Raw genomic sequence first — 14,006 nt, 5'->3', positions numbered from 1 at the left:
ATCGTAAGCGTTTTACGCGGGGGAAGCGCTTGATCGTGCAGGGCCTCTAACAGGCCATTAGCCGCCTGTAATGCTGTTACAGAGCCAATTAGGCGCCGAGCCGCTTCTTTTTTTGCCCTTTATGTGATTTCAGCCAATCCCGCCCTCCACTCGGAAATTTCAGCTGCTACTCAGAGCCTCATTCTGCGCGTCTGCGCGCGCTGCGCCGCTCCCCCGTGCGCGCTGAAACTAATTGAAAGGGTCCCGCTGCAGGTCATTTAGGCAGCAAAGCTGAATAAATCCTCGGACCCCGTGCTGTGAACAAAATCAAAACCGCGGACGGACGAGCGCTCAGCAAGTGGATCCCCGCGTAAAGTGGACCCTTAACCCATATAAGGAGCAATTACTGCTCTGACAGCCAATTTAAAATCCAAAAACAGTCATCTGGATTTTTAATATAAAAAGATACTGAGGAGAATTAAAAAAAAAACAAAGCGGCAGCACGCGCGTGTTTCTGGTTTGGGAATAAGGGTGCAGCCCACCGGGCAGCGGAGCAGCAGTGGAGAGGCAGTGGAGAGGCAGCGGAGAGGCAGCGGAGAGGCAGTGGAGGTGCACAGCGCAGCCACGCCGCTGAGAGTTTGACGTTGAGCACCACGTGTGCGCGAGCGGGCGGATCTGCCCCAACCACAACAGCACCTAATCGGATTAAGGCCAATTACGCGGGAGATTATAAAGGCAAGTGGCGCGAGCCTGAAACGTTCTGTGGGCAAAGACATCCGGACACTCCCTCCTCGTGTGGGAGCGTCAGGGGGGGAGCAGGGAGGAGGACACAGAGAGTAAAAGAGAAGGACTCCAGGACTGACAGAAATCCGAAGACAGGACGGGAGGGACTCCTATTCTCACGAGCTCTTCATCACAGGACACTCCACAACTCCTGGAGGTAGGAACATTCATTCATTCTCATCTGAGCAGGACAGAGTTAAGTACTGTGGGAGTGTGACAGAGGACACTTTAAAACTTATTCCCATTTCAGCTGAACTCCCTCTGTGTTATTTCTAAATGTTGGGAGTAAAGGAACTGAATTTACAAAGTTATGCCTTTATTATTCAGATCTGTCACTCTGACTTTGGTCACATATAAATATGTAATTGTCCCATATGACCTGATATACCATCATACCTAAATGCGGAGCTCAGTTCTAACCCTAATCCCGCCTCATCCAGTTTATAATGTTTTCAGTAGTGCTTGACGAGTTCGATAAAGTGTATTAGACTGGATTTGAGACCAAATCTGATGGACATATGGAACAGCGTTTCTTGTCAAGTGTTTTAAGTTTTAAGGAATTTTAAGGAATTTACTTTTTTAATCATTCGGCTGGTTCCAGAGATGTTCTCAAGGTTCGTTTCTAAGGCCGCATATGTAATCATTTAAAATGAGACAGTAACAGTAAAATGTTGACTGTGGGCTATTTTTTTATTATTTGTCAGAACGCAGCATCGCCAAATACTCCAATTCTGAATTTGTCCAGTAAAGCCCAGAGGAGCAGCAGCATGTTTTACTTCCACTGTCCTCCTCAGCTGGAGGGCGAGTGCTGCAGGACAAACTCATGTAAGTACTTTTTCTGCTCTACACGGACTGGCATGAAAATCATTTTAACTGTTTAACTGTTTTACGGTTTTGATTATTAGCTGGCCTTAATATTGCTGGAAAAAATAACCCTCAATTACAGTGTTGCTGTAAATTTATTTATGTATGTACGATCCTCACATTTAAAAATCTTGATTAAATTTAATCTTCATGCAGCATAAACCGAAAAAAGGAAAAGAAAACAAAAAATGAAAACAAAATAAATTATTTCAGTGCATTTCTTCGAGAACCAGGCCGAACAGCATATTTCGTGAGAACCGAGAGGTTTTTTTTCTAACATTTTGGCCAGCGCGTTAGTGAGAGCCACTCTTGCCCTGGAGCCGTGGCTTTATTGTTGGGCTCAGATGGTTCATGTGGAGCCTTTCAGTGCTCCATCTCCTCATTCCCCAATTCAGCAACTCATCCTAAATCCCCCCACCCCCCAACTCACCCATCTAAAATCATCAGTCCTGCGGGGAAAGCCGCTGGAGGAATGAAACTTTAAACACGAGCCCGAGAACAACTGTTAAATGACTAATCTGATTTCAAAGACTGGAAATGTTCTGTTTTTAAATTACGATTGTAAATCAAATCCGAACTGCAATTTCAGTGAACACGAACGGCTTTGGGAATCACTCCTCTGGAGACTTCGATGATGGTTTTCTTCGGAGGAAACAGCGGAGGAACAGAACCACCTTCACTTTACAGCAGGTAGACTGAGCTCACTTTACAGCAGGTAGACTGAACTCACTTTACAGCAGGTAGACTGAACTCACTTTACAGCAGGTAGACTGAGCTCACTTTACAGCAGGTAGACTCACTTTACAGCAGGTAGACTGAGCTCACTTTACAGCAGGTAGACTGAACTCACTTTACAGCAGGTAGACTGAGCTCACTTTACAGCAGGTAGACTGAGCTCACTTTACAGTCTGCATATTTCTAAAGGACACAATTCGACTGTTACAGCTCATGTAGCCTTTTGGAAAATATGGAATGATTATTCTTCATTAAAGGAAAAACAAACGAAAAACGAAAAGTTAGTGTGTATTATTTTTTTGTATTTGCAGCTGGAAGCTCTGGAAGCCGTGTTCGCCCAAACTCACTATCCGGATGTGTTTACAAGAGAAGAGCTAGCTATGAAAATCAACCTGACGGAGGCCCGGGTCCAGGTAAAGACCCCCGCCCCCCCGACGACCCCTCTCACTGCCCCCCTCCTGCCCCGAGCTACACTGCGCCCCCAGCCCGGCGGGCCAGAGCCACTCTGTCATTTCCGCGGTGCACTTTAATAACATCAACATAATGCGGAATATTAGATTAGGTTGATTAATCGGTCATTCATAATTAACTAGCGATAATGTTCTCCACTCATTTGCGCGCGTCTCTAAGGTATAAAAATTACTTAGATGCCTTTTTTTCCATTTCTGGGCTTCAGAAAAAAATAACACAGAGGATGCATTGCTGTGGAGCGCTGTGGGAAAGGCGGCCTATAAATGTCCAGCTCAGAGCCAAATGTCCTCTCAGCCTCGCCAGCACCTGAAATGTCTCTGTTTGTATTTTGCAGCTTCGCGAACGCCGGTGATATTATAAATTTGCCCGCGCGTAATTAAATCCAGCGTGTCCTGTGTGTAATTTCCTGCATTCCAGATTCGCTTTTGGGTTTCCTTGTGAGCGCAGATCTAATTGTGAGAAATATAATAGTTTGCCTTTAGTTCCCCAGGGTCATCTTACTATCGCTTAAAACCAATGGCTGCAAAGCGCTAATGGAATTCGCTGCTGTAAATTAGGGATGGTAAACAAATTATTTCACTCTAATCGGATTACCACATTCGTATTATTAAATCTGAACATGAATCAGTTGCAGCATGCAGGGATATTAAACTTACATTATTATTAGGGAATAAATTTTCTCTTTGTTGTAGCATTGTAGGCGCCCTCCTCCCCCCCTCCCTTTTTGAAAGTGTCAATTGGCTTTGGTTGCATTAAGAACAAACTGCAAATTGAGATTAATGGTGCAATTATAGACCATTCAGTGCTGGGGGATCATGACTTCTAGCTGGAAGGTGCAAGGGTGAGATAATGTTGCCACAATTACATTCGGAATATTGTTGTCCTGCCAGTAAACTGTTGTCTCCCATTATGCTGAGTGAATGCTATATGTGTAGGGCTTGTGTTGGGCTTTTTGTTTGTCTGTTGACATCATTGTACCTTTGCACAATGCCGGCCAGGCAGCGGAGATATGACTCCATTATGCCCCCTTTCCTATTCAAATATGATTAATGCGTTAGAGAGCACAGACTTAATCGAATCTGATGTTGTCAAACAATCACTAAATAGGGAAATAAACGACTTCATCATGGCACTCTCTCAGAAGCAGGGAGACTGTCAGTAGGAAGTCATTAAAAAATGATAATGAAAAATTGCTCAATTAAATGTTGTTATAGGCAATGACCTTCATTCAATTAAGATACAAGAACTTGGGTGCATATGCTCAGCAATTGTGTTCATGAAGTTTGAAATAAGTCGCCGTCCACTCGTGGGAGGTACTGCTGGCTGGTGCTTAAGAGCCAGCACAGCGAAAGATGAAGAAATTGTGTATGAAAAAATAAATAAATACAGCAGTGGATTTTATATCTGACTACATGAACACACTAATGCCATTGTTGTGCTGTAGAGCCTCTGGAATGGCATTTTTTTTACACCGAAAGAAGGAGTTTAACACAACCTGTTTACCTCTACATGTCTTTCATGGTGATGCTCATGAATCCAACACTTTCTGTCCAGGTGTGGTTTCAGAACCGAAGAGCAAAGTGGAGGAAAACAGAACGAGGCAGCTCAGATCAGGAGGGCGGTAAGGAGCAGATGAGTGAAGGGACTGCTCCTGCTAGAAACCTCAGCCAGTCCCCTGTGGATCAAAGCAGAAACAAAAAAGAACCTCTGGAAGCACAACAAAAGTGCGTTTATCATCTGTTACAATGATGTATACAATTGCTTATGCATATATGTATTCAGAGGTATAATTCTGTGCGCTTTCTTTCTTGCACATTTCTCAGTATTAACAGGGCGGTTGGTCCTGGAGGGCCTTTTTTCCCATCCTGTTTGCCTGGGACTCTTCTGAACACTGCCACATATGCCCAAGCTTTGTCACAAGTGGCAACTTTAAAAGGTAACTTTTTTCAAATAGTAATTTTTCAAAGCAATATCTTTTTGGTATTACATTCATTTAACATAATGCGTAGATAGGACACACTGTCTGACCAATCAAAAAAAATTATATATTTATTTATATATATATATTATTTTATATATATATATATATATATATATATATATATATATTATATATTATATATATAATTATATCCTATGGAAACTATTACTATATTGTAATATTGTGTATTAGCATGTCCTTTATTTTAAACTTTGTACTGAAAGAGAAATGATATTGATTTAGTTTCTTTGTTAAGGTTTTCACATAATATGGTTTAATCAAAGCTACACGGACAAATTCCTAAGTTCAAGCTAACAGACTTTCTAATCCTATGACAGCTGCATTTCTTTAAAAAAGGGGCTGAAAATGTTATCACCATGTAATAAAAGCAATAGATAGGAGTAGAGTGGGATGAATTACCACCTTAGTAAACCTAGCATGGAGGTCATAAACTGTATCTACCTTTGCCTTATATAAATCTTATTATTGTATTTTCCAGCAGGAAGCCCTCTGTGCTCTTGCTGTGTGCCGGACCCAATGGGCCTGTCCTTCTTGCCTCCTTATGGGTGCCAGAGTAACCGGACGGCCAGTGTGGCAGCGCTGCGCATGAAGGCCAGGGAACACTCTGAGGCTTTGCTGCAGTCAGCTAACCTGCATGTGGCAGGAGCAGCTGGCCTGGGTCAAAGCCCCAGCGCTGTTGGAGGGGGAGACTCCAGTCCTGGCTCTAGTTCCTCAAAGGTCCCAAACCGGGGAACTTCCCCTGACAAGCAGCTGCATTGCCCCAAGGAAGGCCCGGATAAAAAATAAGGGAGCCCTTTTGCCCAGAAAGCACATTTTGTCCCGACATAAGGATTTACAATCTTATAAAGAATGCCTGCTGCCCCTTTCCTCACATGCACTGACATACAACAGAGGACGAGGTGTTCAGTGCATTCTACTGCTGTATACTTTGAGTGTTTGTGCATCAAACTATTTATTCAATTGTAATTTATCTATTATTGTTAAATTTTGTTCATTATTATGACTGATATGTTTGCTCATATACGTATGCCACTGTAACTGGTTTTTGATGGTAGAGGACACTGAATGCACTGTGTAGGGGAAGAGTTTACCCTGGCTGCCAATGTGAATTCATATTTTTCCAACCACTTTGATGTAGGGCTTATACTGCCTTGTATACTGTGAAGTCAGGTGATGTTAGAAACTGCATTGTGTCAAGAACAATTTCTTAATGTAAAAGTATACCATGCACAAATATAAATGACCCAATGTGAAATAATATGCACATGTATATCTATTGTGTTGTGTTGACTCGGCATACGTTCTGGATAGGCAATGTCAGTCTCACCGGTCATGATGATGTGATAATAGTATACAGTATGTGACATGCTTCTTGTCATCACATCTGCAAGGCAATGATAGACTGCGAGCGTTCTCACTCTGGTCCTGTTTTGACACGCTCTTTAAAGCAATTAAACATGTAGGCATTCATGTACATCTCCTGTTGCCTATTGCTCACACCATCTGGCTGTGATCAATTATTAATTGACTTCCCCCTATACAAAAGGTACTGCTGAAAAGTGGATGGTTAGTCTTATTATTTATTTAGTTTAACATACACCACTGACTCTTTCTCACTTGATGCATGGCCAAGTTACGCTGTGTTCCGAACTGAGACTGAGATGATGCTAATTTGGATTGTGTAGATTAGATCTGATATGCGCTGAACCACCCATAAAGTGGCTTGGATGATGCTGCAGACAAGGATATGGATAGATGAATTGGTGTGCTTTAATATACACTCTCAGAAAAAAAGCTATGAAACTGTCACTGCGGCAGTACCCCTCTTGTCACTGTGGCGGTACCCTCAAGGGTACATCTCAGTACCTTCATTCAGGGAACATAATTGTATCATAATCCAATGAAATTATATTTTCTTAGTTGTATTGACTCCACAACCCGTCTCGTCTCCAGGCTTTTTATTTTATTGTTCTGTTTTAAAACTTTAGGTTCTAAAAATACAAAAATGTTCTTTTCTACTAAGAAAAACCTATTTAAGGTACACAATTGGACCTTAAAACCACTGTTGTACTTTTGAGGGTACATTTACATTGTTTGTACCTTGAACAAAAATGTACCTGCACAGTGCCTTTATTTCTCACAGTGTCCAAGTGTGCTGCAGAGCTAGGAATGTTCTCTAACAGCGTACATTTGCGGGGTTTGTCTACTAAAATGAAGTGCTATGGTTGTCTTCATTTCCAAGAAACTATGACAGCCAGGATCAGTCTTAGAACGGAAAGTAGTCCAAGTTTTTATATGTCAGTATGGTCTAATGAAAAATGGCTCATGCGACTGACGTTCGTAAGATAAAACTAAATTCTAGCGTTCCTTTTAAGGAGTCAGCCAGAATACAAGCCGATACATCAATGAAGTGTCAAAGTTAATGCGCTGCTACACAAAAAAACGCATGCTGTTTTATTAATATCATCCTTTTTTGTAGATTATTTCCTCTAAGTGATGAGTAGACATATCAACCTTCATAAGCTTGTAGAATTTTGTGGAAAAGCGCGTAATTTACAGGTCAGACACATGGATGTACAACACTTAATAGGACTGCATATGAAAAGGACTTAAATTGATTAAATTTATGTCCTTGAGGATTTTCAGGAAATTACTTTTGATAGTCAATAACACAATTAAGCAAACTACACACACATTAGCATGAATAATTGATATGGAATTATGTATCATCACAAAGTACTGTTTTAATAATTCATAATGCGACACCCTACCGACATGGCAGAGCCAGATAATGTCAGAAGTGCTGCCTTGTGGCAGAACATAGTCTGCTTTATGCTTTTCAGAAGAACACATTTTCGTAGTTTCATGAAAGTGTACGTGAATGTCTGCACGTGAGCTCAATGTTTAAATGAAGAAGACAGACTTTCATTTAGGATAATAATCCATCTCGTGCAGCCAAACAGATAACCGGTGTAAGCAGTGATAATAAACATCTAATGTTGGCATCACTTTAGAGCTCTGATCATTTTATATAACATTAGAAGATTGACAATTTATTATTCTATAAATCTAAACATTCACAGCAAAAGTTTCACCTTTGACATAAGATTGATGGCATCACAGACTCTCACAAAGAGAAGGATGGAGGAAAGTCATAATTCAGGCACATAAAAAAAAACTATAAATATATGAATATATCAATAATATCAAGTTTGGAAGGTAGTCTGATTAGTGTGTCAGAGTTAAAGTTCTAAGTTTATAAACTGTTGTGTGGTTAAGTTTTGCTGGTCCTCAGAACATCAGACTATCTACCTCAATTCAAAGTTCAACTTTGCACTGTGACACACAATAACAGAGCACTGTTTAGAGGGAACTGGTGCTGTTTCTTTGAGAAACTCCACTGTATGTCTTTGAGAAAGGAACAATTTTAGGAAAATGTCTTGTTAATAATCAATTTTCAAAATGAGTTATTACAGTGTTGAGACAAATGGGTCGCGATGGTTTAAACAATCAAGTTGTTTAGTAAGCTACATTTGAAGGGAGGTCTTAGTAACACTGAAATGTCCATGTGGATTATTGATTATTCAGTGCCATTACATACATTCCAGCAGTAATTCATTCTATTATGAGAAGCATTGTTATATCAAATTAGCTGGAGAGTAGCCAAGCAAACCTAGAAAAAATGATAACACAAATCATTTGTTTCAAATTCTGTTTCAGTGACGTTAATGGGTTCTTTTGTTCCATTAATGATACATTGTCAGTGAAGCTATATCCAAACTCTGGAGAACTGCCTGTTTGGAGATGTACGCCTGCTGCACAGGCCATGATAAGGGCAGCATGTATGCATCACAGCTGCTCATACCTGCATTAGAAGATCAATAACTCAATCAATTTGGTTCATCTGTGGTAAAGATAATACTGACAGGGTATTTGTTAATGCATCTGACAGTGCTCTAATGGTTCCCCATAACTTTCTCAGACAAAAAAATCTAATGGTGACCTGGCATGCTTTTTTTACAGATACAATAACAGAATAAGAGAAGGCCCTATAGTTTTTCATACTTTGTAATAACAGGCAGTATATTGCTAATTTTCAGTGAGATACATGCTAGACATTAAATAATTTAAACAGATGCATGGTAGAAGTGGTCAGATTACCTGTCTTAATATAAGAACTCATTCTTAAATAACATTTGAGGGTAATATATTGTTTAACAAAATTTCATTTGATTCATGGGTCAATATTTTAATAGAATTAATTTCCACTTGTAATACCATATACCACCATGGCATAACAGGTTACAATACTACCAGAGACCACTAGAGTGGTCTGTTGTGCACATACTTTAACTGGAAGCAAATTAAGTCAGTAATAGATGTGAAGAATTAAGATGTTAAACCTCTGAAAGGAAGAAGATAAGACAGACAAAAGGCAGTGCTTCATCTTTAAGGCTGTAATGAATAAAATCAGTGCCCTTGCAAAGAAAAAAGGTACTCAGCAAACACACTTGACATTCATTTCTGTCTTTAATAACCTGGTACTGCATTTCCTTCTGAAAGACTTGAAAAAAATCCACAAAAGCCATAATTTACAAATATTAATTGCTTTAAAAGGTATGAACATGGTCATACAGGATACGTCTTCTGATTTTCACTCACATGTAAATATATAACTCTGCTAAAACACAAGAAGAGTTATTTCATTCTATCTAACAGTCAATTAACTGCGTGGGTGGGGAGAGTCTCACTGTAATCATTTTGACCAAATCTTCTTTTTTTTAATGCAGTTTGTGCACATTCATTTGTTAGGGGGTTTAAAAATCTGGCCATCAAGATGACGATTGTTAAGCAGTTTCAGTTCCAGTCACCATGAACTGTACAGTGGAAACAAAAGCCGTTTTTACTTACATTTACAAAACATTTAAGTGTTTATGATATTTAATGCTAAAGGTAAATTCCTGGGAGATTATCATCCCATTTCCTCCATAATGGAAGTCTTACCCTCCTTTGGTGGTGCTATGAGTCCAGGCAGTGCAATTGAGGCTAGTTGTTGAAACTTGCCCACTGTGAGATAAAATATACGTACACTGCTAAACTATTTTTCAAAACACATTTAAAATGGAATGCTTCACAGATATGTCCTTAACACTGTCTTACAATAAATAGCCCTGCTTTTCCTATAGCTATAGATTGCAAATGAAAAAAAATCGTTGCAGTTTAAAAGCAAGCCTTAAAAATCTACATCAAACAGCAAAAATGTACTTAATGAACCCTTAAATAGGTTCTTATTCAAATATGTCAGATATACATTCATATTTTCAGATTTCTGTAAAGATAAAAATACAGTGTTTACTTTAGAAAAGACTAGCCGGTCAACATCAGTCATGTGCTCTCCATAGCAAAGTCCTCTAATTCACTCATTGTTATGATATCTGTATGTCTTGAAGCAACGTTGACATTATTGTCAGTGTATACAGATTCCCTGCCAGAGTTTTCATGTGTCCCAGGCACAGCTTCGTTGTACTCTTGGGCGTTTTTGTGGTAATTTGGCTGATAAGTCTCCGATCTCCAGGGATCCCTGCTTGCTTCTAGCTTATTCTGTTCCTCCACAACAGTGGCTGGTGCTGACATTTGGGATGACGACCTCATGGAGGGTAAGGATGAGACTGACATGGGCAGAAAACCAGGGTACACTACATATGAGTGATTCAACACAGGCTGTGGCTGTGAAATGGTGCCCTGGGTCCTCTGGCGCACATTGAGCTGGACATATTTACCTGTTTCAGGGTCAAAAAAAGTCTTTGTCTTGACCTGCACTGGCATGTCCACCATGAAGTACTGCCCTGAGTTTGGATCTTGTAAAAGTTTTCTCTGGGTCATTGGGAAAGGATGGGCCATGAGGCTAGGAGCAGGAGGTGCATAACTTGGTTCAACATGGTAGTGGGATATGGGAGGTGAGGGATGTACTGCATGATGTGTCGACAACAGCTCCATAGGTGAAGAGGGCAAACTGGAGACAGCTCGGAGGGACTTGGTCTCAAGCTGTCCTTGGCTATCAGAGGTCAACTTGGCCTCTGCCTTTTGGATTCTCCGAGTAGTAAGCTTCTTAGCACGTCGAAGAGCCTTCTCACTTTTTGGAGGAACAGCAGGTGGTTTGCCCAGTGATCTCACGTCACTACAGGCTGATTCCGGCCTTTCATAGCAAACTGATTCTGGCCTTTCATAACAAGCTGACTCTGGCCTTGTATAGCAAGCTGATTCTGGCCTCACATAGGTATCTCTGTTACCTTTCCTCTCAAAAACATGTGATGTATTCTCTTTCATAACTACAGAACTACCTGCAAAACTCTCTACATCCTCTGACAATGTGCTGACAACAGACCGAGTTTCATCATCGTCAAATACTTGACTCCATCTTCGGTAGCTTCTTGGTTCTTTTGCAGCTGTGAACTCCGAGGACAAACTGTTTTGGGACTGGACCTCTCTCGCTCTAGGAAGTCGATGTGAAGCCACTGCTGGTTCATGCAAGACCGAAGGGTTTGCAGATTCTTTTGCATCGTGCTCGTGACCATGCTCAAGCTCACACTTCTCTGAACTTCTCCAGATCTCTTTTGGGGAGCCAATCCTGAAATCTTCAGAGAATGATCTGTGAAATCGTGGCTTATCAGCTCTAGAAACAGAGGATGTTCTGATGGTGTTATCTTTCACTCTGAACATGGTGGGTTTCCCCATGGCTGGAGAGCACGAGTTGGATCGTGGCCGTGCTGTAGGAATTTCAGTTACCTCTTTCTTTGAAGTTATTCTGTCGCTGAACGGCATTGTTTCATGTATTTCTTTTGGTTTTGGTTCAATTTTTGTGGTACTGACAGTGTAGTATTCGAGCTCCTCCACCTTCTCTCCCTCATTTATTTCTGGTTGCACTGTATTTTGGCTGTCTGCTTGCTTATTTGCTTTATTAAGTACGCTTCCCATTGACACTTGTGGTAGGGAATCCTGTTTTTTCATATGAGGGTAAATTTCTTTTCCCAGACATTTAGCATGAACCGGTTGTCTTAACATGGCTGAGTCAACGTTCTTGCCCTCAACTTGAGTGTTCTTGCCCTGAACTTGTGGATTCGGTGTCTGATGAATTTCATGACTTCTTTGGTATCCACAGTGTCGTTCAGTCGAAGACGTTTTAGTATCTGATTGAATTTGGTTTGTTAATCTTTTCTCTTTAGTACTTTCTGGTTCTTTAACAGCAAATACTCTATCATCTGACCTTTTAGTCAATGAAGAGAGTTTTGGCTGAGGAACAGTTTCATCTCTAGATGTGTATTGATCATGTCCCTCAAGTATTCCCTCAGTAATTTTGCTTCTTTGAAATACAGGCCTATCTCTTTCATGGGCTTGAAATGACTTTGTTGTCTGACTCTCATAGTTCTTCTTCCCAGCCAACTCTCTCTTTGGCTCTGTACCACCTACAGACATAGACAGATTCCCTTCTACACCTTTCTGTGGTGCCAAAGCTAATAAATTATACTTGTGATAGGTGTCAATTTTTTCAAGTAAGTCTTTTTCACTAGTGCTGTCATCTTCAGCAGAGATAACTCTCAGTCTGGCATAGTCTGCTAAAGCTGAAATCTCTGGCCTAGTTGTTTTCTTATCCCTCTTTGTAACCTCTGGCTTGCGGGAAGTACTCTCTTTCTTCTTAAAAGCTGAATCATGCTGACTGGATCCAACAGTGCTTTGTTCATCATATAGACTTTCTTTTGTTTCTGGCAGAAAACCTTTCCCTGGATGATACTGGTAAACATTAGTGCGATCATCATGTTTGACTCGTAAAACTTCTTCACTGCTTGCAACATCCTTTCTAATACTACCACTGCTATCTTTAACCATCACAGAACCAACCTTACTTTTTGTTTGCCCATCATCTTTTCTAACTCTGTCAATTGTGACTTCATCTTTGTCTTGTGGGTTGAGCTGTTCCCTCCTTTAGATTCATGTCACCCTTATTTGATTCACCTTCAATATCTTTCTCAACTTTAACCGAATCTAATGTTTTCTTGGCATTATCCTTATTCACTGTTGTGACTTCATTTTTCATACTTGCTTTCTGACTTGGTGCCAGTTCTAATTTTCCTTTCTGAATTTCAAGTCTTTTTGAACCATCCTCTGTAGTGCCCATAGTAGACAGAGATTTCTGTCCTGTGACTTTTTGAGATGCTGTGTTTTGAGAAATTGCATTCCTAGATAGCACATCTTTGGCACTTGCACTATCTGTCTTAATTTGTTCCTGTTGATCATTTAGGTTGTCTTGCACTGTGACAATGTCTTTGTTTACTTTGAGTTCATGTTTATTCACTTTTTTGTCTTCTAAGGGAGCATTTGGGGTTTTAAATAGACTCTGGTCCATCTTCACGACATTAGAGGCTTTATTGAGTGGATCCTCACTAATACTATAGTTCTCTTTGACTATCTGTTTACTACTAAAGGCAGTAATTCCAATCTCCTTTCTGTCCTTTGTTTCATTGCTTGTCTTGAATTTGTCTTGCTCCTTTTCTGAGAATTCATTTTTCCAGACAAACTCTTTTCTGTTTTGTGAAACTTTGCTGTCTTTGGTTGGAGCAGGTTCTTTACTTAGTGTCTCTGGTTTAACTGCATTAACTGTTTCAGTAATTGCCTTTTGATTGTTTTGAACTGGTGGTATGTCAGGTTTGCGCTTATATAAATATACTTCTGTGTCTTGTGTTGAAACACTGTTGCAGGAGTAAGTCTGGGCCACTTCTTTATCCATAGTTTCACAAACTTTACTGTCTTCTGTAACTGTTTCAGCGGTTTTAGAATTAGTTGGGGCTGAATCTTTCTGTGAGGGGCTGCCAATTACAGTAGTGTTGTTACTTGTGATTGTATAACTAATTTCAGCTGCAGGATGGCTGATATTTTGATTATCACTCTCACTTTCCACTAGTACAGTGTCGGCATTTTTGTTAAGTACTTTGTCACTTTCTTTCTCTTTCTGTCCTTTCTCTCTTGCAAAATCCCCTGCTTGCACTTTCTGTCCAACTTGCATATTGCCTTTTAGTTCAACACTGTCATTTTTTGCACTGTACTGCTTTGAAGCAACAGTAAGCCGAGTATTCTGATTCTCTTCGCAATTTGGCATGACCTCTGATATTGGTGCCTT

The 14,006-nt window shown here is 40.3% G+C and overlaps 2 protein-coding genes across 2 annotated transcripts; one reads left to right on the top strand and one right to left on the bottom strand.

Moving 5' to 3' along the window:
* The first annotated feature begins 751 nt into the window (after positions 1–751).
* drgx (dorsal root ganglia homeobox) lies at positions 752–6,357 on the top strand. Its single transcript, XM_036574169.1, has 7 exons — positions 752–919; positions 1,467–1,587; positions 2,216–2,316; positions 2,673–2,774; positions 4,387–4,556; positions 4,656–4,768; positions 5,313–6,357. The coding sequence occupies exons 2-7, from the start codon at positions 1,530–1,532 to the stop codon at positions 5,618–5,620; spliced, it is 852 nt and encodes a 283-aa protein (XP_036430062.1). The 5' UTR covers positions 752–919; positions 1,467–1,529; the 3' UTR covers positions 5,621–6,357.
* Positions 6,358–9,345: 2,988 nt separating this feature from the next.
* On the bottom strand, positions 9,346–11,656 carry LOC118810046 (cardiac-enriched FHL2-interacting protein-like). The gene has a single exon (XM_036573563.1). It carries the CDS (start codon positions 11,654–11,656, stop codon positions 10,220–10,222), a length of 1,437 nt encoding a protein of 478 aa, XP_036429456.1. The 3' UTR covers positions 9,346–10,219.
* Between the last annotated feature and the right edge of the window lie 2,350 nt (positions 11,657–14,006).

The sequence above is a fragment of the Colossoma macropomum genome, unplaced genomic scaffold (genome assembly GCF_904425465.1).
Source record: "Colossoma macropomum unplaced genomic scaffold, Colossoma_macropomum, whole genome shotgun sequence".
NCBI lineage: Eukaryota > Metazoa > Chordata > Actinopteri > Characiformes > Serrasalmidae > Colossoma > Colossoma macropomum.
This window is presented reverse-complemented; position numbering and strand designations above follow the sequence as displayed.

Coding starts and splice junctions, on each gene's coding strand:
- LOC118810046 (XM_036573563.1), bottom strand. CDS start 11,656: ATGCCGTTCAGCGACAGAATAACTTCAAAGAAAGAGGTAACTGAAATT.
- drgx (XM_036574169.1), top strand. CDS start 1,530: ATGTTTTACTTCCACTGTCCTCCTCAGCTGGAGGGCGAGTGCTGCAGG. Junction 2,775..4,386: donor TGACGGAGGCCCGGGTCCAG/GTAAAGACCCCC, acceptor CTTTCTGTCCAG/GTGTGGTTTCAGAACCGAAG. Junction 4,769..5,312: donor ACAAGTGGCAACTTTAAAAG/GTAACTTTTTTC, acceptor TGTATTTTCCAG/CAGGAAGCCCTCTGTGCTCT.